Here is a 26,662-nt window from a genome sequence, read left to right as displayed (position 1 = left end):
CTTTTACTCTGCTGCCTTTATTTTCCTTGCTTGTAGCTTGTAGAGCAGTGGTGAGCTAATAGCTTTGTAAGGCACTTCTCCTGCACTTGAGCAGCTCTCAGCAGTGCTCAGCATTTCCTAATTCAGTGGCAGCTTTTCTGGAGCCCAAGTGCCTCTTGAAAAACCACACTGCTTTCCCTGGAGCTCTGTTTGACTCTTCACAAAATAAAGGCAGCAGCATCACTAGTGCTAATTGAAACAGTCCCAATTCCAGCACATTCCTCCATGTCTGTCTGATCCCAGTGCCACCAGACACTCCTTTCCATGGGCTGCACTCAGGGCAGGGGCCACACAAATATTAATTTGTTGTTAAGAGTTAATTGCTAAGGAGAAATCCCTGCTCAAATCAAACGTGTCCCTGGGAAAATTCCTCTTTTCTTTTGCTGTCTGTTGGTTTTTCTCCAAGTTTAATCACTCAGGGCAGGGAATCTCCTGGCCTCTCTCCAGCCTGGCTCTTTCCCATCACAGTGACACTTGGGACCACTGGGACTTCCTTCTGAACCCAGTACATGAGAAGCCAATCCCACCACACTGCTCTCTGCTGACTTCCAAGGGTTCTGAAGGATTTTTGTAGCTATTTATTTGAAATGTAAACCCACCTGCACTGTTTTTCATAAATACAAGCTGAGGTTGCCAGGATTCCTGTGTCTGCAGCTCAGTGTTTATCCATTGGAGCTGTGGTCAGGTTTTCTGGGTCTGGCACAAAGTCAGGGATAGTGGCACTCAGGGATAATGGCACTGAAAGCTTGGGGCATTCCTGGGTTTGTGTTCTGTGTTGTTCAGAGCTCCCCTGAGCACAGGGGGAGCCCTCCCAGAGCTGGGAAGAAGCACATGGACAGGGACAGGAACTCCAGGGGGAGAGCTGGTGGCTCTGCACCCAGGGCTGGCAAGGTGGCCCTGGCCCCAGCAGGTCACCTGTGCTCATCTCTGGAGGCTGGCCAGGAAAAGAAATCAGCTTTTTGTTCTGAGGAGCCAGCAGGGTCCTTGAGGTGCTGCTCTAGTGTGGAAATGTGAGTAGAGGGTGTTTCTTTTCCTCTGCCACAGTTAAAGAGCTTCAGATACAGGGAGAGCCTTGCAAGGGGCAGGTGGAGCTGGAAAATTTCCAGGTGCCTCATCCCATTCCCCACTTCCCATTGCTGGGAGGTAAGAATTCACCTTTGAGCTGACACAAAATGGGCAGGATATCTCTGATTCAATTTCTCAAAGTTTGTTTAAACACAGTAAAATGTTCAGAGGAGTTTGTGTTCTTCCTTGGAAGGTGAAACTGGGAAGGGCAGTGTCCAGGGCTCACAGGAGACTGGTTTGGCTGTCAGCTCATGTCACTCATTTCCAGATTGGTCTCTTGGATTCACACACCCCACTGCAAAAATGACTCCTCATTTACATCCCTGTGCTCAGCTTTGCATTAGTATAAATCTGCCCAAGTATGTTTAATAATTAATTCCATCCTAGAAGGGTGTAACAGAGATTCTGATCATTGTTGACAATAAATAACAATTACATTTACTGCTTTGGAAATGACACTGAAGGTGACTATAACTCCAGGCTGACAATGTCTTTGGAGGGCTCAGGTAGATTGGTGCAATAACTCCCTTTTTTAAAAAATAATTTTAGCTTGATGTGCTGTGGACCATCCCAGCGGGCCTGGATGTAGCAGGAATATTTGATCCCTGTATCCAGAATATTCCTCCCTGTGGAATCCAGTCCTGCTTTAATCACATCTTTTTGTGAATGTGGCTCCTGTTCCTTTGGCACAAATTGAGAATATTTCTGACAGATTGTGGACTTCTCATCCCTGGAAGCATCCAAAGGCAAGTTGGAACAACCTGGGATAGTGGAAAATGTCCCTGCCCATGGCAGGGAGTGAAAAAAATCAGAGAATCCCAAAGAGATTTGGGTTAAAAGGGACTTTAAAGTTCATCCTGTTCCACCCCCTGCCATGGCACACCTTATGCCTCTCTTATGCCTCTCCTGAGTCTTTAATAGCTAATTTTTTAAAAGATTACTGTAATGCTCCAATCTGCTGTCCCTGGCTTTATATAAACACTGTGGATAACAGCAGCACACAAACCCCCTGTCAGAGTTAATTAATTTGGGAATTTGGGTGAGAAAATACACAACTTGGCAGTTCTGTGCTTCAGAAGGATTAAAGGCATGCACAAACCTGAAACAGCATCCAAAATCATTAACTGATTTTCTAAGTATCTCAGTAAAATCTGGATTAAGTTCAAATATTCCTTGAACATCCATGTGTTAAAGAGTGGAAAGATTTTAGTCTTTTAATGCCACAGGGGAAGGAGTTTGGTTACTTCAGCACTTTAATTTAAATTAAACAGGTGTTAGATGGTGATATTTGACCAGAATCTTGAACGTGATAAGGGAGTTGCCAGAATAAAAAATGCATATTTCCAACATATTTCCCCTATCACTGATGGAGTGTTTAAACTTTGTGCAATCAGTGCTCTGTATCTCCCAGGCAGGAATCCTCCCCAAAATCCTCCCTCAAGAGATCAGAATTGCACTTGGGGAAGGTCTCTCTCCATCCTTCACCCATCAGGATTTTCTGTTTTGGTAAAATGGGGTCTTGCACATGGTGGTGAATGGGGCAAAGCAGAGGCTGAAGCTGCTGGGAATGAACTTTAGGAAACTGGAAAAGCAGCAGAAAAATCTGCTTGACCACAAAGAGAGGTTTGGGAATTTGTTACAGATGAGTGGAGAAAAGCTGGAGGAGCAGGCTGTAAATATTCCCTATGAAATGGGGGAGAATTCTCTGGGCCATTCCACCATCCCCATTTCCCAGTGTCATGTTTGCTCTGGAAGCTGTGCTTTCCTTGCCCTGTAAATAATCCCTACAGAATCTTCCTGGATGCTCCCAGTTCCGAGGGATGGGAATGAAGCAGCAGTGAAATTGAGCTCTGAAATGAGTGTGTGAGCATTTGATCTCAGCACCATCCCTAGGCCAGGCTTATTTTGGTAGCCACTCACTCTGATCACCTGCTGAGTTTGAGATTGCTGCTCTCCTTGGGGCTGGAGAACAGGGATGGGGAGCAGCCACTCAAATCCCTGAAACTGCTGTGGGTTTTGATCCTGGGAGAAAACAGGGGATCCCTGGAATTTCCTAATCCCTGGCACTGCTGGGGGTTTTGCTCCTCATGGGGAGAATGGGGTCCTTAGAGGTTCCTAAACCATGGCACTGGGCTTTGAGTTCCTGGGGGAGAGAACTGAGGATCCCTGGAATTTCCTAATCTCTTGCACTGCTCTGTTTTTTGCTCATGGGGAAAGAACAGGGGATCCCTTAGAACTCCACAAACTCAGGCACTGCTGTGGGTTTTGCTCCTGGGGGAGAACAGGGGATCCCTGGAATTTCCTAATCCCTGGCACTGCTGTGGGTTTTGCTCCTGGGGGAGAACAGGGGATCCCTGGAATTTCCTAATCCCTGGCAGTGCTGTAGGATTTGCTCCTCAGGGAGAGAATGGGGTGCCCTGAACTCCACAAACCCTGGCACCGCTCTGGGCTTTGCCCCTGGAGAAGGAACTGGGGTCCCCTGGAAGTTCCTCTGGATGTGCTCAGCCTGTTTATTTGGATTGCCTTTCCTTCCAGAGGGAGCCCATATCCATTTCCAGCCTAACGAGTTCCTTAAAGCACGGCAGTCGCCACGGCTTTGAAACCTAATCCCTGTGGCTCTGCAGTAGCACCACACCAAACGCCGAGCTTCTTGTTTGTTGAGCTAATAAAAAAATCATCAGTGGTTTATCCTTCCGTGAGGCTTCCCCGGCTGCTGGGGGAATTCGGGCTGGAGGAGCCGGCTCTGCCCTGCTCCCGGTGATCTCCCATTCTACAGGTTATTAACTTTTAGAGGCTGTGGGCTGGGGTTTTGTGGCAAAGCCATTACGGGGTCACCAAACCCACAGATTGCTGGGTGTAATTAAGGTGAAGGCTCGCCACGTCTTAATTGTGTTTTTTTAGAAGAGGTTCTTTTGTACCGGTGGAAACAGCCCTGGCTGAGCTTTGGGAAGTGCAGGATTGCTGTATAATGTCAGGTTAGGATATTGATTTGGTGGCTGTATTTAGGTTGCCAGTGCTGAGCTCTGCATGCCCAGGATGGGATGGGATTCCCTGGAATATCCTTGGAATATCCTTGGAATATCCTTGGAAATCATGGGGAGTACAAGACCATGCTCCAGCCACTGAGGAAACTTAAGATTCCCCCGAAAGCAGCAGTGAAAATAAATTTGGTTAAGTGTGGATTTAATTTTTCTTGATGTCTTTGAATCCAGAATCCTGCTGAACCTTGGATTTAGGAAACTTTCTTACAGCAAACAAGTTGTAACTGTGGCTGAATCAATTAACTCCTTCCATCAATGACAGGATTGAAAAGAAACCTCTGAAGCATTGATGTAAATCTTTTGTGCAGACTCATTACCTGCAGAATTGCTTTTGTTGGCTGCCTGGGTGAGAAGTGCCAGGAGGGCAGGACAAGGGGCAGGACAAGGACAGGCTGTGCTGTGATTGAAACCCAACCCAGAGCCAGGAGAAGAGTTCAATCTTCACCTCCCAGAGCCCCTGCCCTCTCTGGAGGCTGCTAATAAACACAAATTAGCTGGAGAGCCTTGGTTTGGTGTTGATCTCTGGGGGATGAGGGTCAAGATCCTGCCACTGCTTCACCTGAGCTGGGCCCAGCTCTCCACACACACATGGAGCAGCTCTTACAAGTGGCATCTGCTCGACTTGAAGCCAAATTTAAGAAAACAGACTTTTAGCAGAAGAAGTGAAGTTTTAAATCCACCTTCTTGTATCAGGCCTGTGTGGGTTTTAGGGTGTAAGCTCCTCCTGAACAATCAATGTAGCTCAGTCCCAGCTTGGCCAAAGCATCCAGCTCTGGCATCAGTTAAATATTTACATTCCCCCCTTTTTATATAAATTGTGCTCTATTAGCATAGGTTTCACAGTGTGGCCTTGTGTTCCAGCCTCTGGCTGCAGTTGGCAGTTTGTGCATTAATCATGTAAAATCCGAGGCATGAGGCTGCAGCCATCAAACAGGCAGCATTTACTGCTCCATCATGGGCAGCCAATAAGTCATGGGGCAAGGCTGCCCCATTCCACGAGGATCTGCAGGGAAAGGGAGAGTGTTTGCAGCAGGGACACTTCTGTGTGTTTAAGGAGTAATTGTTCCAGGCCCTCCCATTAATTCATCAGCTGACACGGGCCCGTTTTTCGTCGCCGCAACAAAAATAATTATCGGGCTCGAAAAAAGCAGGGGTGGATTTGCACATGGCAGCCTTCTGCTGGAGTTTTCTTCCCAGGTTATAAGGGTTTAATTGTGGCTTGCTGGTCTCCTTGTCCTCTGCAGTCAGCTGTGGCCCCCGGGCGCTGAGGTGCGAGGAGTTACGGCGTGCTGCGATTTATGGGCGATGTAAATGATTTCTTGTTTGCCCTCCCTGGGCTTGGCTGCCTTTGCCTTCTTTCCAGCCTTTGTGGTGGATTTAGTGCAGTGGCACTGATGGAAGCCAGGGACAGGTCAGCAGGTGCAGCTCAAAGCCCCATCCAGCCACTCCATCCTCCATCTGCAGACACGTCTGTGCAGAGCTCCTCCTGCCTGGGGAGGGAAATAAACGGGAACCTGTGCCAGGAGAGGGGCAGGACCCCCAAATTCCTCATGCATGGCATTGATGCCTTCAGGAAAGCAAATTCCATGAGTAAATGTGGGCTGTGGAGTCACAGGGATGTGAAGGCAAGGGAGGCTCTGGAGGGATCTCAGAACTTCTCAGGTTCTGAAACTTTTGGGAGGGAACGTTCATCTCACACAATCCAGGTGTTGCTGTGCCACAGTGTCACCTCCCAATGTTCCTCTCATCCCTCCCTGGACTCTTCCTCACCATTCCTGAAGAATCTTCACTTAATTGTGCCCCAGGACATCCTTCTCCATTCCCTCACGATATTCCAATGGGTTTTTGTGACTCCTCTGTTTCTTGTCACATCCACTCCTGGACCAGCCTCCTCCAGTCATTCCTTCCTGCTTTTCTCAGCTTTCTTCTCTTGCAGTCATCCCATTTCCACTTTCTCTTCTCTCTTTCTGCCAGTCTGAGATACCCAGAAGGGCTCAGAGCATGGGAAAAAATATCCAGCTAGGTTTGGAGAGATGGGAAATTTTCATTTATTATACAAATTCCCAGCCTTTGCAAGTTTGCCTGACTTGCAGCATTACAACTACCAAGGATCCACCAGGCTCTGGATCCATATCCATGAAAAGATCTTTTTTATGGGCAGGAAAACACCGTGTTCCTCCAATATCTTCCCTCCACACCCCTCATATTTCAGACTGTGCAGAAGACAAATAATAATTCTTACAAAAACTGGGAGATGCTGTGAGTTTGAGCAGTGCAGGATCATTCCTGGTCCATCTGAGCAGTGCCATCCCAGGAATTTGATGCTCCAGGTCTGCTTGAAGTGCCTTGAGGAGCCACGGTGGCCACATCCCTGCAGCTCAGAAGCACAAAGGCTGGACTGTGAGCTGAGAAATGCTGGCCCTCGGCCAAGTGGCCATTTCTTTTCTCCATTCCCTGTCATTAAAGCTGTGGCTTGCTCCAGGGCTCGGTGTTTTGCTCTTCTTAAGTGGAACTGTTAACGACCCAATTTGGAGTAATGCAGAGTGCACTCAGATTCCACAGTGACTTCTAAATCCATCTCACAGTAATGATAATCTGTAATTAATAGCTGCAATCAAAAGGACTTGTAGGGCGGTAATTAGAAATTTAGGATTAAGGTATTAGCATATAAAATGGGCCTCTTAAAAACCTCTTCTTCCTGAGAGATGGCTCCCATCTCGCGGAAGAAAACAATTTTTAACTGATACGACCTTAGCCAAAGATCAAGTTACTAAAAATACTGACTTGAGGAAGGCACCAGGCTGCTGCCAAAACATCTAAAGGTATTTGAAGAGTTTGCAGAGACTCGGATGTAGCAATCACGTCATTTTCTGATGACTTTGAGATTCAAGAACATGTCTTAAGAATTATGGTTTTGAGGAGTTTTAATCTCCCCAGCAGCCTTTTGGGGTGGGTTTTATTGCAATCCCCAGTGACTGCCCCCCTCTGGGCCAAAAGCTGGTGTATCCTCATGGGACAGAGCAGATCTGCAGCAAAAGGGAGGGCAGAGGGGTCAGGTGCATGAAGCACTTTTGGCTCCCTGCCCTGAAACCATAAATAGGGATTATTCCTGATGGTGCATCCTAAATGGGTAAATCTTTGCCTTTATCTCCAGCCCTGAAGATTTAGAAAGACTCCCAGGCAGAGAGGACCTGCTGATGAAAATCCAGTAGCAGTGGTGAGGTGCTCTGATAGATGGAAGGGATGGGATATAAATGAAGTTCCTAACAATTTCCAGTCCTGCACTAAATGAAATCAGCGCCCTACACGTCTCCCTTTTGAAGCTGGAAATTAATGTCTCGTGTATTTGAAATCCACAGAGCCTGAATTGTTCAGTGGTGTTGAAAATTTCCCTGTCTAATGCCAATTATTAACCTGCCCAGGGCTATCAATAATGATAACACTGCAGATTAAGAACAGGTAAATGTGCAGGAGTTTTACATTTTAAGGGCTAGAATAAAATTAACCATTTGATGGTTATTAACACTCCACAACTTCATCTCTGCCTTGGCTGCGTGGAGCAGCCTGGAGAACTCCAGAGGGTCCTTGGCCAGCAGAAAATGCAGTTTAGACATGGTGATGACAGTTTGGAACTCTGGAGAAATCATTTAAATCCTGTGGGGAGTGGCTGAGGAGCTGGAAAAGGGCTCAGGCTGGAGAAAATGAGGCTCAGAGGGACCTTGTGACTCTGCACAACTCCCAGGGACAGGATGGGGAACAGGGACAGGATGGGAATGGCCTCAAGCTGTGCCAGGGGAGGGTCAGGTTGATATAGGAAAGAATTTCTCTATGGGAAGGGTGGTCAGGATTGGAAGAACTGCCCAGGGAGGTTTGGAGTCCCCATCCCTGGAGATGCCCAAGGAATTCTTGGGTGTGGCACTCAGTTCTCTGGGCTGGGCACAAGGTGAGCATTGGGCACTAGGATGATCCTCCAAGGCATTTCCAGCCTCTGGGATTCTGGGATTCTCTGATTTTATAACAAACTTCTGTCCTCTGGATCTGCCCAAGCAAGGTTTTGGCAGAACCAGCTTTCTCTTTTCTTTTCCAGCCATGGAATAACCAGGTGGAGCACAAGTGACTGGGGAAATGCCATCATGCAGCATTTCACCCTCCTCACCAGGGACAGCTTTATAAGGTCTGGGACAGATTTTATTGTGTATAACTGGAGGCTCTTATCCTCCAAAATACCCAGAATAGCAGCTTCACCTGAGCATGGAAGGTGGAGGCATCTTGCAGGAATATATTTTTAACATGGACTGTTTTTTTAAATAATCCATGGAAGGTTTGTCCTGTGGGATGAGGATCAGTATCCACAGGGTTTGGCCTGTGGTGTCACATACTCTCTGTTTTTACTTTAAAAACAGAAATGCTCAACAATTCCCCATCTTCTTGCACTTTTCCCTCACTCAACTGATCAAAGTATTCACATTTCCCACCTCCTTTGGAAAGAGGAGAATTCTAATGCAGGCAGAGAGGTACTGATGGCCTGAAAATCCTTCCACATACTAAAGGTATAAGCAAAATTTGAGATAAAAGATAGAAATTTCAGGATGGTGCCAGCTTTCAAACAGACAAGAAAATTAGTAAATAATGTGTTGTATCCATTACATACTGTCTAAATTTCCTTCAGCAGCTCCAGGGTGGGCTGTGGAGAGGCTGGAAAGTGGCTGATTGCAAAATGGAATATCTGGGGAGATCAGATGGAAACGTGTGGGGAGCTCACAAAGCATCAGTGGAACAGAGAATGCAAAAGGCAGAAAAGGAAGATGAGGGAGATAGAAATGAGAGGAAAAACAGCCAGGAGGCAGATGTGTGGGAAGATCCTGGAAGGGATCAGTCAGGTAGGAACCAGACAGAGGGAAAGATGAAGTGTTGGTCTGGAATGTGCAGAAAAGCAGAAAATACTGAGCACTTAGGATAATTAGCTTTTCTCTAAGTCTGTATAACTTTATCTGCCATTCCTGTTTTCCTGAAGTTCTGTCCAAGTGGGAGAGCTGAGGAGTTTGTTTGCTGGAGATTTCATTCCCCTTTTTAAAGGGGATGTTGGTGTTCCTGGTAGATCTGCAGCTCTAAAATGTTCCTGGGTGATTTGGCCAAAAAGACCTGAGCCTGAATCCCCTGTGAAGTTGTCCTGGCCTGACCCTGCTGCCAGTGTGGGATAACTCCCCGTTGGTGTCTGCAGTCATGTCTTGCCTAATCTTGTTTTTAATGTCTGGGGAAATTGGGCTTTTATCACTTCCTAAGGCAAATTCCTTCTCAGGATAACAAAGCTCACTTGGGGAAGGATTTCTGCTCAGATCCAGGGACAGGCTTGCAAATGAAAAACTTTCTCTTATGTGAAACATGAATTCTGAACAGTTCATCTTATTTTTCAGAGTTCTAACTCCTTCTCAAACACCTAAGGAGTTCTTCTTGCTGTTTTGGGCATCCCACATTGCAATCACATTCATTTTCTACCAGAAATAATGAAATTATTCCTGATTATATAAATTATTGTGGAAATTTGGTATAGCTATAGGATATAGAATGAGCCCAAGGATGCCCAAGAAGAAGACACTGAATTTTTTGTTTGCATGTTTTAACAGGACTCATTTTGCACTTTGAAAAGGGGGTCCATGCCAGGCCCTGCTTCCACTGGGTGTGTTCCACTTTGCATCCCTGCATCCCTCCTGCTCTGCAGCCTGGCAAGCAGGATATCCTCAGTTCTAGACTCATTTTGCTCTCTCCTTTTTTCTGTACAACAGATTTACTCCCCATTAAAATTTTCAGTTATTTCTGGGCTTGATGTCATCTCAGTTATCTTCTTTTTATTTGACTTACAGTCTCTAGTTCATCTTACAAATGCAGGTACAGCTTTTTGTAAACCTTACTGAAGTTTATTTAATCACAGAGGCTTTACAAGGCCTGACCTGTGAAATTCACTCCACACTTGTGCAATGTGGTGATAAAATCTGATCTTGGCCAACTCCTCCGTGGGAAGTGTGTTTGAACACACTTTACTTGGCTTTTCACAGCCTGTTGTGACTTCTCATTAACTCAAACCCAATGTTTCTTAATAGGTTGGAACAGATAATTATCTTGCCAGTGTTAAGAAGAGTCATCATTCATCTGGAATGATTCCATGGATAAATACAACCTAAAGGGGATAATGGCTCTGTCTGCTGGTCACATTTCTCAGGCTGACTCTTCTTCCAAACAAATCTGATTGTTCAAGTTCAAGCTGGGCATTAAGGAAGTTTTAAGAAGTAAAAAATTAGTTTTTAAACTCCACATTCAAAGTTCAGCTGCGATATTGCCAGGACAAGAAGAAATGACCTCAAGCTGTGCCAGGGAAGGGTCAGATTGGATATTAGGAGGAATTTCCTCATGGAAATTCCATGGAATTCCAGGCCTTGGAAGGGGCTGCTGTCCCCATCCCTGGAGGTGTCAGGGCTGGAGGGAAGGTTGGGATCAGGCACAGCTTGGAATTGATGATCTTGGGGGGCTTTTCCAACCTCACTAATTCTGTGATCTTGTATTAGGCAGATTTTTTTCATCCTGTTTTGAAGAGGTGGCAGCAGATGGGCAAGTCTGTTCCAGTGCCCCAAATGCTGTGAGCAAATCCCTGACTCATCCCTTCCCAGGGCTGGCTGGGAACTCACCTGGAATTGTGCCAGAGCTTTTCCAAGGGGAGGTGGCACCACTCTCACTTTCATGCTCAGCAATCCTGAGTCATCTCAGGTAGAAATGGAATTCAGGGATGACACCTGGGCCTTTTTTTCTGGGATGTTTTATTTTCCTGCGTTGGGGTGGTTTGTTCCTTCAGGGTGTAGCTGCTCTGTGAGTTCCCTTCAATCAAATAAAGTATTTACTATGGGCACAGAGGTGCTTTGCCCTTCTTTGGAACTTGAATTGAGGAATATCAGCAAATCACCAACATGCAGAACTTCCACAAATAGGAAAATTTGGTCTTCTGATGTGGTTTCTCCTGTAATTGAGCTGATGGGTTCCTGCTCTGAGATTCATGGCCATGTTTTCAAAGCCTGGTTAAGAAAACACCAATATGAACTCTGTATTTTTAAATAACAGAATACTGCAAGTGGTCATATTGTTGTCAGTTGTGGGGTTTGAAATAACCATTTCTGCATGTGGTCACAGTGCTGTTAGTGCTTTCTGTTTAATTTTGGTTAATGTGTGTTACCTGCTGGCAGAATACAGTTGTTTTGTGGGCTCTTCATAATAAAATATTTCCAGGTGAGCCAAAGCAGTTGCAGAAAACCCACTGTGGAGTGTCAGAGTGTGACTGAGGGAACCATTGTCCCAAACCATTGTGGGTTTGAGCTGTGCCTGTGGACACAGGGATGAACCAGTTTGGTCCCAGCAGGAGCAACATCACTCAGATCCCAATCTTGGAAGGGTTTTAGCACAGGAATTGTCCCGTTTCTTGGATGGGAGAGCTGGGAGGGTGAGGAGGGAAAGGGAACCAGGCATCCCAACCTCACCCAGCAGCTCCTGGGCAGAGTTTGGACACTGGTCATTTGTCACCTATCCCCCATGATAGCAATATTAGCACTGGATCTGCTTTTCTGTCCTTAAACCCTGCAAGTTTAAGCCACGTGGTCCCAAAAATTTGGGTTAGAGAAGGGTTATGTGGGTTGGACAAGCTCAGCTTAACTAAAAGCAGGAATGAGAAGGGATGGACTCAGTGGGCCAAAATCTCAGCTGGTGCCACCTCTGGCTGTGCCACCTCCCTGTGCCCAGGGCCTGTCCCCAGCTGTGGGCTCTGCCCTGGCCAGGATGTGCTCCCAGGGCAGCTCCAATGCCTCCAGATTCCCTGATTGTCCTGGGAATCCTTGGCACAGACCTGGATAAGCAGGGCTGCCAGCTGGGCTTTTAAGCCAGGCTTTATTCCTAGGGAGGGCATTGGCTGTGTCTGAGCCAGGTGGGTTTGTGGGCACCTTTGTGAGTGTTCACAGTTCCTGGTCATTTTTTAATGAAACAGAAGAGTTGCCAACACATCAAATAAAGAACATCTTTGCATGTCCCATGTTTTATGAGTGAAATCAGGGAATAAACCAACTCCCAGCATCCCAACCCTGCCTTCCCTGAGCACCCCTGGGATCAGCCAGCCCTGGGAGTCCCTCCAGGCTGCAGGACTGGCCTGTGGATGTTCATTTCCAGTCAGTTTTTGCAGGACTGGCACCCTGAGCACCGTTTGATTTTATTTCACATCCCCTCTCCCACACTCAGTGCTGTCCAGCCCTTCTCTCCTGCTGCTCCAGGTCAGGTTTCTCAGGGCTGGGTGGACACAGGGAATGAGGAGCTGCAGTGTTTTCCCATGCCATGGAATGTGTGTGCACACCCCTCCTTCCCACCCTCCCACAACCCTCCTAAAGCTCATATAAAATCTATTTATCCCTGGAGGATGACTCCAAAACCCTCCCTGGTGTCTGAGCAGCCTCCCAGGCTGCAGGTGGATCTGCTGTTACAGTAAATCCTGGATGCTGGATGAAGTTTGGATACAGGGAATGTTCTGCTGTGACCTAGAGCTGAGGCAGGACATTCTGGCTTAACACCTGTGATTTGCTGTCTAAAATATCAGTACAGACTTAAATCTCCATTCAGCTTTTTCTTAAAGTGTAAAGAATTCTCCCAGCAATGAGCAGCTGCTGCTGGGGTTCAGATCACTCCTTCCAGCTCTGTTTTTATACAAGAAGCCCTGTTAACTTCAGTGTGCAAACCACATCCCTTCTTGAGCACATTAATTCAAATATCTTGTAAATATTAATAGATAACACATTCAGCAGCACTCTCTACCACCACAGAGTCATTCTACCTCTCTAAAACCCATGGGGAGATTTTAGGGTGGGTCAAGTCCATCCCAAAGATTAATTAATCTTTGTTGCTTAATTAGCAGGATGCCTCTCAGTGAACAGCATTGCAAAACAAACTCCAGCTCTGGCTCTCTGCCTTTCCCCCCTTGGCTGCTTCTGCTGCCCAGATGGCTCAGCCTGCCAGCACAGAGCATCAAATCATTTTATTCCTGTGACAGCAACTTGATTCCTGGTGATATAGAATCCATATATTAACAGCATCTCTTGTTTTTTCTCTTTTCCCCTTCCAGGAGTGAATTCCTCAGTTGTTGCTGATTTCATGCCCACGTCGTCATGGAACATCTCAAGTGAGTTAGATAAAGGTAAGCAGGCAGAAAAAAAACCTCCAAAACCACCTGAAATCAGATTTTAAAATCTCCATTTTTCTTGACTTTACCAAAGCAGCAAACAAAGGGGGTGAGGGAGTATTCAAGATAAACCTAATTTGCCTCAGGATCCTTTGATATTTAATTCCATGTGGTTCTGTGATTTCTGGAGATTGCTGTGTTCATTTCTTATACCAGGAAAATGTTCCACATGGCAAAAATATTTCAAGGTGTTCTGTCACGTGTTTTTTTTCTGGTGGATCTTGGGATTTGAACTCCAAATTCACAAGCATCAGACATTCAGTTTGCCCTGATGTGTTTTATTGCAAAATTTTGAGGCTTTAATAATACAAAATACATTTGCAGGTGGTAATTAGGTGTAATTTGGAGCTCTCCAAAGGGTATATATTGTAAAAAAAAAATAAGAAAAATATATATTTATAATTCTCCTTCATTTTGTAAATTAAACACTGCTAATTTAAGCAAATTGCTGAGATTCCCTCATTGCAAAGCAGTGGCTGCAGCTCCTGAGTCAAACTTGTGCATCTCTGAGGATGCTCTTAGGTACCCTCACTGTGCAATTTATCAACCTCTTTTCATTTCCAACCATTTACTGTTGAGATGGAAATTTCCCAAAGTGGAATTTAGCCCCAGATGGTTTTCCCAACTGTTTTTGTTAATGTTTTTTTGAACATGTGTTCATAATGTTTGATGTTTATGCATAAATATGTTTTCTGTGCTTAAGGATGAGGAGAATATGTAATTCTGGGTACTTTAGGTTGGTTCTTTCACATCTGCCTTCCCAGCAGGGAAGGAACAGGACTTGTGATCCAGGGCACAGTGGAGAAGATGAAAGTCAAAGGGCTGGTGCTTGCTGGTGGGAAAGGGAGAAAAGTTTGTGGTCATTCAGCAGAGAATTCCCAAATCCCAGCAAATTGCTGAGGGTGCTGACAGAATGGATTTGTTATCCCTCTGCAGGGATTCATCACGGCAGGTCAGGGCTGTGCTCATCCCAAAGCTGGGCAGAAGTGGAGGTGATGCTTCCCCCAGGCAAGATCATGGAATCCCAGAGTGGTTTGGGTTGGAAGGGACCCTAAAGTCCATCCAGTGCCACCCCAAGGACACATTCCACTGTCCCAGGTGCTCCAATGTCCAGCCTGGCCCTGGGCACTGCTGGGATCCAGGGACAGCCACAGCTGCTCTGGGCACCCGTGCCCACCCTCCCAGGGAAGGATTTCTTCCTGATGTCCCATTTAACCTGCTCTCCTTCCACATTTCTTCCTTGGTTTTTCAGAAAGCAAGAAATAATTAAGTGGCCTAGAAAATAAAAGTCCAAAAAGCCACAAATCCATTCCAAAGCTCAGAAATGTCAGAGAAAGGAAAACTTTGATTTGCAGAGCCCAAGCAGAGCTGCCACTCTGTGACTGAACCATGTCCCACCTTTCCTCCATGGCACCTGCTCCTGAGCTGGGGATATTGTCAGGAACAGGTAAAAAATGAAGTTGCCTGTTCCTAATCCATCAGGAATGTGGCAATTAGCAGCTCTTGGGCTGAATCCCGCATTCCTGGGGGATTACCCGGCCCCTTTGCTGGAGCTGATTAGCATTTCCAGCGCTGGCAGCTCCCACACCTGAGCACGGATTTACATCGGGGATTAAAAGGAGTTTGTGCCCGAAAAGCTTCGTCAGAGGGGCGGCTCCTGCCGGCAAAGACACGCAGGTTTTGTCTTGTCCCAGGCACCAACTGAGGCTTTCATGTGGGAGCTGCTGCTTCTCCTCAAAGCCTTGGAAACTCCACCTTGGATCCAGCCAAGCACACGCTGAGCGTGCTGTGGAAACCTCAGAGCAGAAAACCCATTTCTTTTTGCATCTCAAGGACTCAAACATCCACTTGTATTCCAGGAGGTCACGCCGGGCGTCCCAGTAAAAACTCATTTTAAAGCCTGTTAAATTCACCACATGAAAGTGGCTCCCAACCAGATTGCCCCATTAAATCCCTGCCCTGCTCTAAGTGGCTCCAACTCTACCTGCTGCCTTTTGGAAATGAGCATCTCCTCCTCCAGTGTGTGCCCTGTGTTGGGGAAGGAGGAACAGCTTGAGAATAATATTCTGCATTTTGAAATAATGACTTAATTTGGTGCTTTCCCTCGCTGGGTGAGTTCTGCAGTGATTATCTTACAACTGAGCCCTATTCAGGTTTCAATTTCTATTAAATAAGCTAAATCGACAGCATTAAACAGTTGCCTGTTTATTCTTTTTAGCAGGAAATGAATTTAAAAGAGACGCAGCCACCCGTGAAGAGCTGTTGAAAGCAACGATTGATGGGAGGGAGGAGGTGGTTTCTCACCAAAACCTTAAAAAAACAAACAAACTGAGCATAGAAAATAAAAAAATAATCACTTGTAAAACAGGGGAGATTTAGCTATGAGCATTTCTCTCTCTTTCCCTACTGGCAAACCATGGTGTGCAGAGGGAAAGCCACGAGGGAGAAAGAGAAATGAAAATATGATCCTGTAAATATTTAATTCTATAAGGAGAAATGAGTGAAGTTGGAGGGGAAAAAGGGGGCTCTGGTGGTGGGAAAAGCTCCATTCCAGAGGGTGGAAGCATGTGAAGCTTTTCATTCCCAAGTTTTTGGTTGAGATTCTCTTTGGCTGGGGGAGCCTGGAGCAGCCCCTGGCTGGGGATGGGGGTTCATTTATCCAAGGGCTGGGAAAAGCCTCATCCATGAGAGCTCCTCCACAGCTCCCTGGCACAGGGATTTCTGCTTGGATTTCTCCTTCCCTGCCTGCCCCCTCCCCTCACACACAGCTCTTGCTTCAGCTCTTTGGGAAAGTTCCCATTTCCCATCTTTTCCTCCTTTAGGAAGGTGAAGAGCCCTCCATTCAGCTGCTCCTCTCCCACAAAGCAGATGAGGGAAGGAGAGGCTTTTCCTTCTTCCTTCCATCCATATCAGTTTATTTACAAAGAAACAGGCCTGAATTGGAATGAGAGCCTCTTTACATCTGCTACACTGCAGGAATTGTTTGGGATCCCTTCATCCCATGGCAAAGATAATATTGGAGTCTTTGCCAGGAGACTCAGCTTTGGAACATTGTTTTCACTGTGAGCAGGATTCAGCTCCAGTGACTGTTCATTCTGCAAGGCTGGTAAGAGAATGATGCAGCTTCCCTGGAATGGGTCCTCCCAGTGTCCCCAGTTCCACCTCCAGAGGCACAGGGATGTGTCCTGGCTGTGGCTGAGCTGAGCTCAGGGCACTGGGGCAGGGCTGCAGCTCATTTCTTTTGCTGCTTCCTCCTCCCAGGATCTCTTCCTTTGGTCCTTCAGCTCCCAAAAAAAAACCATTACTGTGAGTTTTTGCCTATTTTCCTTTTCCTTTCATGGTCTTTCAGCTCTGGCAAACAAGTATAAAGCCTTGGAGCTTGAGAACCATTTCCATTTCCAGACATCCAGGATCCCAAGGCCAGGAGTTTGGGAATTATTTCCATTTCCAGACATCCAGGATCCCAAGGTCAGGAGTTTGGGAACCATTTCCATTTCCAGACATCCACAATCCCAAGGTCTGGCTTTGAGCTCTCCACAGCCTCTGTGGGGCCCAGCACTTCCCAGTCCCACTGTGCTCCCTGGAACAAACATTCCCTGGAGAGCTTGGCAGCAGGAGCCAGGATTTTACAGCTGAAGATTCAGCTGGGATTTATCCTTAGCACTCAGCATCTCAAGGGTCACCTCCAGCATCCCTCCCCTGGGAGGGAAAATGAGCACAAAATGACTGTGGAGGGTCCAAAGGGGTGGGAGAAGTGCAGTGTTTGTGTGTCCTGAACTCCCTGGAGATCCTGGAGTGGGCAGAACAACAGCTCCAGCACAGCAGGAGGAAAATGCAGACACTGGAAGGTCAGCAGGACATCCAGGGGTGTGCAGGAACATCCAGGGGTGCAGGAACATCCAGGAGTGTGCAGGAACATCCAGGGGTCTGCAGAACTTCCAGGGGTGTGCAGGAACATCCAGGGGTGTGCAGGACATCCAGGGGTGTGCAGGAACATCCAGGGGTGCAGGAACATCCAGGAGTGTGCAGGAACATCCAGGGGTGCAGGAACATCCAGGGGTGTGCAGGAACATCCAGGGTGTGCAGGAACATCCAGGAGTGTGCAGGAACATCCAGGGGTGTGCAGAACATCCAGGGGTCTGCAGAACTTCCAGGGGTGTGCAGGAACATCCAGGGGTGCAGGAACATCCAGGGTGTGCAGGACACCCAGGGGTGCAGCCAGGCTGCTCATGGAGCCCTTGGCTCACCCTCACTGACAAATCCAGGCTGAATCTGCCACCTTGGCTTGTCCTTCCAGGCAGGGAAAGGAGCTGGCTGGGAGCTCCTAGAGGGAAAACCTCAGTGATCCCCCATAAACAACAAAAACATCACCAAATGTGGGGAGAACCAGGTGGATGGAGACCTCCTGCCTTTGGCCCCAGTCCTTCAGAGATTCCAGATTCTCTTTGAAATCACTGGATGTGAATTTGATACGTGTGCTGAAAGGGGAAGAATTACAGCTTTCACATTCATGCACAATTTACCTTTTTATTTTCCTTTATTGTCTGGGGGATATGGGGTAAATCAGGCTCCCCTGATGGGGCTCAGGGTTCTGATTCCATTTGTGGGGTCCTGTTAGTAGCAGGGCAGTAAATTACTGCTACTTTGTTTGAAAATTTTTTTAGCCACAGTACATTAGCTCCTTTTGTTTGCTTTTCCACTGACGGAGTGCACGTTTTTATTTGAGAATTTGTGTTTCTTGAATGTCTCATTTATAAATAATACAGGGTGTGAAATTCAAAGGTCACAGAATGCAGCCTGAAAATGAAACCACCCTGAGTAACTTTGGGCTTTCATGGCAAAAATCTTCCACAAAAAGCTTCACTTACATTGGATTTTTTATATAATCTGAGTGTGTGCAGTGAATATTGACCATTATACATAAGGTAACTATATATAATAACCTTTTCCTGGCTCATCCAGCTATCTTTGTTTATTTGAAAGATTGATAGATCAGAGGGTCAAGGGACGTGTTTTATTGTAGATTTCTGTTCCAAATTTCCTGACATTTTTGGTTGAAAAAAAAAAAAAATAGACCTTTAAAAGGCACAGAAAGGGCTAATAAGAACCAGATCCTAAAGTGATGCTATGTCAAAATGTCAGAAATAACAGCTTTTCTTTGACTCCACAGCATTAATCTTGAGGCACATACCTTTCCATACACCCTCCTCTTAATGCTGGAGTTTTTCTTTGTGGCTCTTTACTGCAGAGCAGCTTCTAAAGTGACAACAAAATCCCTTGATGGTTTTCAGTAGTTGGCTTTATAGCTGGATGTGGACATTTGTTTACCTATTCCAAATCACTTTTTTTTTTTTGGTGATAAAGTTTTGAGGTTTCCTACTTGGGCTATAAAACTGGTTCCTGAGTAAAGAAAAGCTTAATTTCCCCTCCAAGTGACCTCTGAGACATCTGTCCTTAAACCTCAGAGTTGTCTGATGAAAGGAGGGGCAGAAGCAAGTCCCAAATGCATTCAGGAGTTCCTGGAGGGCAGTGAGTTGTCCAGTTCCCATCCAAAAGCAGTGGGATCCAGGTTCCAGATAATTTTTTGGAAGTCCACTTTTCCTCCACGAGCCCAGTGCTGTCTCTCAGCTGCCAATTATCAGAATGTAAAAATTAATCCTGATAGTCCCAGTGAGAGTGGAGATCTGAAAATCCATCAGGCCTGGAGCTGTGCCCTGTCTGGCTGAGCTCAGTGAGGTGTCCTGAACCCTCTGGATGGGGTCTGGGAAGGGAAAGCCCAGGACAGAACTTCCATGTGCATCCCAAATTATCTCCTGCACATCCCTGGGAAACCCATTGGGAGTAAATTGGGCAAGCTAAGGCAGCAGAAGTTTTCTTTTGTCCCAAGAGAGCAGACACTGGATATTTCCACATGATTGTCTGGACTTCTTTAACCCTGACATTCTTCAAGAGTGGCCAGATCATGACTTGCAGCATCTCTTCCCTCCCACTGTCATTCCTCTTGTTTATTCATTTAAAATGAGTGAAATTCCAGGTGGGAGTTTTCCTTTTACCCCTTTTAATAACAAGGTCTGGTGATCAGACCCACAGGGAATTGTCTTTCTCTGTGAGTCCTGGGCACATCCAGCAATCCATGGTGAATCCTCTTCCCAAGGGATGTGTGTGGCCACACTTCCATCAGAAATCCTGGTGTCCTCCTTGCCATGGAGCAGCCAGCAAACCCCCCCAGCACCCTCAGTCTGGGTGGGCTCTGTGTTGCTGACCTTCTCCAAATTCCATAGGGAAATTCCCAGGGCACTGAGCTCAGTGGATTTTTGTGACTATGGAGCCCATCCAGGTGTGGCACTCATGGATAATCCAGGGCTCTGAATTAATGAAAATGCAGCTTTCCCTGAGACACTTTTGGGCATTTTTCCAGTGCAGTGATGAAGAACCTGCCAAACCTTTCAGTTCACAAACAGAATTCCATGATCAACCTGGCCTAGTGGAAGCTGAACATTGAGGTCCCTCCCAACCCAAACCATTCCAGGATTCCATAAATGCAATAAGCACTGGAATATTGGTGTCTCAGTGCCTTGCTCCAGCCAGTCAGGTCCTGCTTTCTGTGCTGCTGTGCAGGTTTGAATCTTCAAATCCAGAATTAAACAGCTTCTCCAGGCCAGCAGCTGGAAAAGGTGTCCCCACAGCTGCTTGAGGAAAGGTCTGGAGATGTTTGCAGAGATCTGTGTTGTTCCCCACCTGCAATGGAAGGAACTTGGCTCAGCAGCCTCTCCTGTGCACCTGGATTAAAGCTGGTTTAGGCTTGAGCAAAGACTTTAATTTTAGCTTTGCTTTGAATATTCCAAAAGATCAGAAGGGCAGAAAGAGAAGGATAAATGAAACAACAACTCTTCTCAGAAAATGACCCTTCCAGGGTCTAATCCTGCATCCCCATCGTGCTTTAAACACCTTGTGAAATCAGAAACATGCAGCACACACAGTGCTGGGGGAAAGGTCTCCCTGTGGCCAGCAAAACCCTCCTGCAGGCCAGGAGGGTGTTTGAGCTCTAAGATGTGTCTTTGGTAATTTAAGATAGAGTAACCATGTGCTCCCAGAGCAGATTAACATTCCTTGGCCAGCCAGGGTGAGCTTTTATTTTGAAAGCCACCTGGGTTCCACTTTAAAGGAGCAGAATAGGGGAGGATTTATTAGGACTGGGCAGGCTCCTATTTAACAATGTCAAGGCAGAGCTGTGGAAACACAGACACTTCTCTTTTTTGGAGACACACAACACTCTGCATTTGGTCCTTGCACAGCTGTTGCTGTTCTGTAACATCTAACCAGCACAAAGTTTGGCCATGAAGGATACCTAATATTTGGGTTTTTATATGCAGTGTCTCCAATTTATGCACTCAGAATCATGAGGATGACTTATGATGTGTTGTGTTTGCCTTGGCAATGGCTCAAACCCAGAAATATATTTCAGGCTTGGCTTTCCAGATATTATCTCAAGTCATTTAAAAGTTCATTATAGGGCACCCGCTAGTGCTGCTCTAGTAAAGGGGCTGTCAGCATTTTTCAAGGGTTTATAACTCAGCCATTAAAAAAAAAACTCTCTGTGGGCTGAAACTTGGCATTCAGGGTCTAGGCCCAGCAGTAAATTGTTTTTACAAATTAAAAAAAAATCAGTTTGACTATTATTAAATTATAGGTGGGCTAAATTTTATTTAGAACTCTTTCAGGCTATTCTCCTGTACTCCTGTAAATTAAAACGTTTCCCAAATGTTTTTATTGAGTGCTACTCTAAAATATGGACAGGCTTTTGTTCAGTGCTTGAAATCCTGAGATTTAACTTAAAATGCAATAACAGTGCTTATCCCAGCATAGCACTTTTCACCTTCAAAGTGCTTTATGAGCATTATCTCATTAATGTACATAGCAGCCTCCCCATGATGTAAGAGGGATTATTATCCTCACTTTATGGCTGCAGACATCGAGCCAAAAGGTTTAAGGCTGTTTTTGAAAGGCCTTAGTTGCACAAATCCCATGTGAGCTTTGATTGGCTTTGGGTGTCTACTTCCCTTTGGCTCTTCTAAAAATCACAACTGAGCTGATTCACCCAAAGCTGCTCCGAGCCAGGATTAAACTCAGACTTTCCAAAGGCCAGTGCCACCAGACTGGATCATTCCCAGTACACCAAAACCATCCTTGTTTAAAAGAAATTGTTCTGTAGGTCAGAGGGAGCCAAATCCATCTGGAGAGCTCCTGGATGGCAGGAGAGGCTCAGATGAATTATGGTGAAATGCTTTGGATTGGAAGGGACATTAATGCTCACCCCATTCCACCCCTCCCAAGGATAAATCCACTGTCCCAGGCTGCTCCAGCCTGGCCTTGGGCACTTTCAGGGATCCAGGGGCAGCCACAGCTTCTCTGGGCACCCTGTGCCAGGAGCTCCCCATTCTCACAGGGAGGAATTTCTCTTTGATGGGCTTTGGGAGGTGAGAGACACAATAAAAATACAACTGGGCTGCTCTCCACACCAGGCAAGGGCAGCAATGGATGAGTTTGGTGCATGCCAGGGAAGGGGTGCTCATCCTTTTGCAAGGTTTTTGGGGAGTTCATTTTCAATTCCAAAACTGCTTTGTCTGTGAGAAACATCTCCCAGAGCCCCCAACAGCTTCAGACCCACCCTGTTTAAATCTCATCTCGTGTAAGCTGCTTGATCTGGTTTATGATTTGGTTGCTAAATTGATGGATTTGAGCACTAATTTAGGGTGAATTGAGCAGATTAATTTGTTTTAGTGCTTCTGCAGTAGCTCATGTAGGAAGGTGGAGAACAATGAGAGGAGTCAGCAGCTCCTGAGGCCACTTGAGTTGGCACTTACAGAGAAGTTGCAGCCACACTTTTCCTCTCACTTATGATTTCTACTGACACTTCAGAATCCTTTTCCAGCCTTTGGAAACCTGCCCTACATCCTCCCTCCTTTATTTGCCTCTGCTGTATTCCTCAGGACCTTTAAAACCTTCTGTTCACTGTGCTGTGTGCCAGCCAGCCCATCCCAGAGCTGCTTCTCTCCCTCTTGGGCTGGAGATGTCTGAAACAGCCTCGGGAACATTATCAGGAATTATATAAATGGCTGTGGTGCAGAAATGTTACATTGAGTAATTAACTGTGGTTCTCCAGTCCCAAGCTATTAGTGGGGCTTTATTAAACCCAGATTGTGCAGGGAGCCCAGGAATCCATGAGCTGGCTGCAGCTCTGCTTCCCAGAGAGGGTGTTGGGATGGCAGGGCAGAAACATTCCCTGGGATGGAGCTTGGAGAAATGGCCCTGTGGAGCTGAGGGGGCTGCCCTCTCAATCCCATCCACACATTTCCTAAATAAAGGGACCCATGGGAGTGGAGGAGCAGCTGTGTTTTCACAGAATCATGGAATATTCAGCTTGGAAAAGAGCTCCAAGATCACCAAGTCCAGCACCACCATCATTAAACCATGTCCCAAGTGCCACATCCATATTTTTTAAACAGTTGTAGGGATGGTGACTCCACCACTGCTCTCTTCAGCCTGTTTCAATGCTTTACAACTCTTGCCACAAAATTTTTATCCCTGATACCCCATCTAAACCTCCTCTGGTGCAATTTGAGGCTGTCCCCTCTCATCCTGTCCCTTGTTCCCTGAGAGAAGCACAGGTTCACACCTGCACATTAGAACTGAATGGAAAAAATGCACGTGGAAAAAAAAAAGGTATCTGTGGGCAGGACCTCAGTGCCAAATGTTTGTCCCAAATGGCTCCTGGGACCAGGTGAGGACAGGGACGCCTTGTTCAAAGTGCTGTGCAAACACAGGCTAAGTGGTGTGCTAAACAGATTAAAAACAAAGGCAAGAGATACTGCTCTCCACAAAGAATAATGAAGGGAGGAGCTGGGCAAGCCAAGATTACAGGCAATAATTAGGGAAGTGGCTTACTTAGGCAGGTTGGGTAGCTGAGCTGGTTTGGAACATGCTGGAGGGTTTTTTCACACTTTTAGGAAGGTTTTGTGCTGGAGGTAACTGCACATGGATTTGACAGTGATGGAGCACAAGCAGCACAGCAGCAGTTTGGGGATTCCCCATCCCTGGAAGTGTCCGAGGCCAGGCTGGGCAGGGCTTGGAGACACCTGGGATAGTGGAAGGTGTCCCTGCCCATGGCAGGGGATGGAGCTGGATGAACTCCAAGGTCCCTTCCAATCCAAATAATTCTGTGATTTCAAGTTCACTGTCTGATTCTGGCTTTTCTTGACCTCCCGGTTTGGCTCTGAGAGTTCAGGAGCCAGATCCAGTTGGAATTTCTCATTCCTTGGCCACCCTGCTGGGACAGCCAGCAGCTGATGATGGCTCTGAGCACTAATGGCCACTGTTAGGTTTGAACTCTGACATGGAGATGAAAACCTGAGGGTTCCATTTCCCATCCCCAATCCATCTCCCCCCCTGCCTTTAAAGGATTTAATGAAATGGTGAATACAGTGAACTGGGAATGGGCCTCTTGTGGAGGATGCCCTGTGAAACAGCCCCTGACAGAAGGCAGTGCTCAGGAATGGATTAGGAGAGATTCATCTTTGCAATTTTAATTTAATTTGATTTTTCAGTAATGAGACTTATTTCAGATTGTAGGTAATCTTCAGTGCTCATAGCCATGGAAATGCTGAGTGAGAATAAAGTCTCCTCTCCCAGATATGATCCTTATTCCTCATCTCTGCAGCTGATGCTTACAAAATCATGGATAACACACTATCTGCTCTGCCTGTGAGTCACTAAAAGAGACAGGAGACAGGATCACAGAATCCTGGAATGGTTTGGGTTGGAAGAGACCTTAAATCTCATCCCATCCCACCCCCTGCCATGGACAGGGACACCTCCCACTGCCCCAGGCTGCTCCCAGCCCCAGTGTCCAACCTGGCCTTGGGCACTGCCAGGGATCCAGGGGCTCCCTCAGCTTCTCTGGGTAACAGGATTGTCACTTCTGAATGATTCCTTTCATATATTCCTATATTTGGTGGATTCTGGCATGAGCAGAGGCAGGTCAGCAACAATAAGAACAACTGGAGCGCTGAGATGCTTTTCATGTTTATTGATTAGGAAAAAGAAAAGAGCAAAGAGCAGCATTGTTTTTTGTGAAAAAGAAGCCAAATAGGAGATGTTGAAACAGCAGAGGGAAGCCTGATACCCACCTGTGTGTCCCTTCCAAGGACAAGCAGCACATTCCTTGCTCTCAAACCATTCTTTCCTCCCCCCAACCCCAGATTATTTCCTGACGCTGGACGAACCCATGAACAACATCACCACCACCCTGGGCCAGACAGCAGAGCTGCACTGCAAAGTGTCTGGGAACCCTCCTCCCACAGTCAGGTGGCTGAAGAACGACGCCCCAGTGGTGCAGGAGCCACGCAGGATCTCCTTCCGAGCCACCCCCTACGGCTCCCGCCTGCGCATCCGCAACCTGGACACCACCGACACCGGCTACTTCCAGTGCGTGGCCACCAACGGCAGGAGGAGCGTCTCCACCACCGGGGTGCTCTTTGTCAAGTTTGGTGAGTTGTCTCCTCCTGAGCTCTTCCAGCTCTTGCTCAGGAAAAAATGTTTATCCAGGGGAAAGCGGCGCTGGCGGAGCAGAGCGCGCGTTGGAGAAAAATGACGGGAAAAAACACCAGCAAGGCAATCTGTTGCTTGGTGCAGAAAAGAGCAGTTTATTGAAAGGAACTGTTGTCTTAAATAAGGCAATTTGTGCAAAATAAAATGCAGAGATCATTGGTTAGAGAAGGAGACGCCTCTTCCCCCTGGGTTTCTCAGGGACCTTGCAGGTGTTTGTCTCTGTTATGATTCTTTGTCTTATGTTTACAATAAAGAAGAAACCTCTAGTTTGGGAAAAATCCTAGCTGAGGTTGAGAGAGTTTCATGGCCTGAGAAAAATACTTAGAACTTGAGGAAAAGGCCTAGCTAAAATGTGCCTAGCCCTTCAGCAGTGTCCACAGCCATGGAACTGTTCAGGTTGGAAACGCCAAATTTGTCACATTTATTGTTGAAGGTTATTTTTTAAAGTTGTTTGTTAAAGTTTTTTGTTAAACCCAGATTGTGCAGGCAGCCCAGGAATCCATGAGCTGGCTCCAGCTCTGCTTCCCAGAGAGGGTGTTGGGATGGCAGGGCAGAAACATTCCCTGGGATGGAGCTTGGAGAAATGGCCCTGTGGAGCTGAGGGGCTGGGGCACCCTGAGAGATGTCAGACCCTGCTGGGTGTCCTGCAGGGCTGGCATCTCTGCCCTCTCAACCCCATCCACACATTTCCTAAATAAAGGGACCCATGGGAGTGGAGGAGCAGCTGTGTTTTCACAGAATCATGGAATATTCAGCTTGGAAAAGAGCTCCAAGATCATCAAGTCCAGCACCACCATCATTAAACCATGTCCCAAGTGCCACATCCATGTGTTTCAAACAGTTGTAGGGATGGTGACTCCACCACAGCCTTGGGCAGACTGGTCCAACACTTTTGGAGGAGAAATTTTCCCAATATCCAATCTCAACCTCCCCTGGAGCAGCTTGAAGCTGTTTCCTCTCCTCCTGTCCCTGTTCCCTGGGAGCAGAGCCAGAAGGGCCCCCCTGAGCCTCCTGTTCTCCAGGCTGAGCCCCCATTAATGTGGTACCTGGGTAGATTCAGACCTGAGGAGAAAAACTCCTTTATTCTGAGTGACCTCTGTGTCTGGTGAGTGAGAAATTTCAGCTGGCACTGCAGGCTGAGGGCCTGAAATGAGACATATATATACCTGTCAGGGAAAATAAGCACTCATTCTTCCAAGTTTATATTGAGATAACTGCCTTCAAAGCTGATCTTAGCACTCAGAAGATTCCAAACAAGAAACAGGTTTTGTGTGTCTTCTCCTCCTCCATGGTCAGGGGGAAATAATTCACTGAGATGAAGATATTTGCAACAGTCCTGGTTAATCCTCTTTGGAACTGGACAAATAACACACAGGGGATGATGGATGTGATGAGTTTAATCTTTTTTTTTTTTATCCTAAATCTCCCTTGTTTTCTGATTTTGATAGCAAATTGATTATTAGATGTTCTAGGCAGTTTCAAGAGGAGGGTGAGTTGCTCACCTGTTTATTGTCCTCGTGTCATGTTCTGCAGCCAATTCAGGCTTGTCTTTGGTGCTGAGGGGCTGTCACTCCTCTGTCCAACCCCATAAACCACAGCCAACACCACAGACTGGTGCTTTTATCTTTTAAAAGGTTTTCAAAAAGCTTCC

The 26,662-nt window shown here is 46.6% G+C and overlaps 1 protein-coding gene across 1 annotated transcript in view; it reads left to right on the top strand.

Annotated features, from left to right (window-relative positions):
* ROR1 (receptor tyrosine kinase like orphan receptor 1) overlaps positions 1-26,662 on the top strand; it is a 135,940-nt gene that overhangs the window by 80,048 nt on the left and 29,230 nt on the right. The window contains exons 2-3 of the mRNA XM_079314063.1: positions 13,288-13,359; positions 24,663-24,950. Of these exons, the coding sequence (XP_079170189.1) occupies positions 13,288-13,359; positions 24,663-24,950 (360 nt within the window). The remainder of the gene's footprint in view (positions 1-13,287; positions 13,360-24,662; positions 24,951-26,662) is intronic.

The sequence above is a fragment of the Erithacus rubecula genome (assembly GCF_903797595.1).
Source record: "Erithacus rubecula genome assembly, chromosome: 10".
Taxonomy (NCBI): domain Eukaryota; kingdom Metazoa; phylum Chordata; class Aves; order Passeriformes; family Muscicapidae; genus Erithacus; species Erithacus rubecula.
The sequence above is the reverse complement of the archived record's forward strand: the minus strand, read 5'-3'. Positions and strand labels throughout refer to the sequence as shown.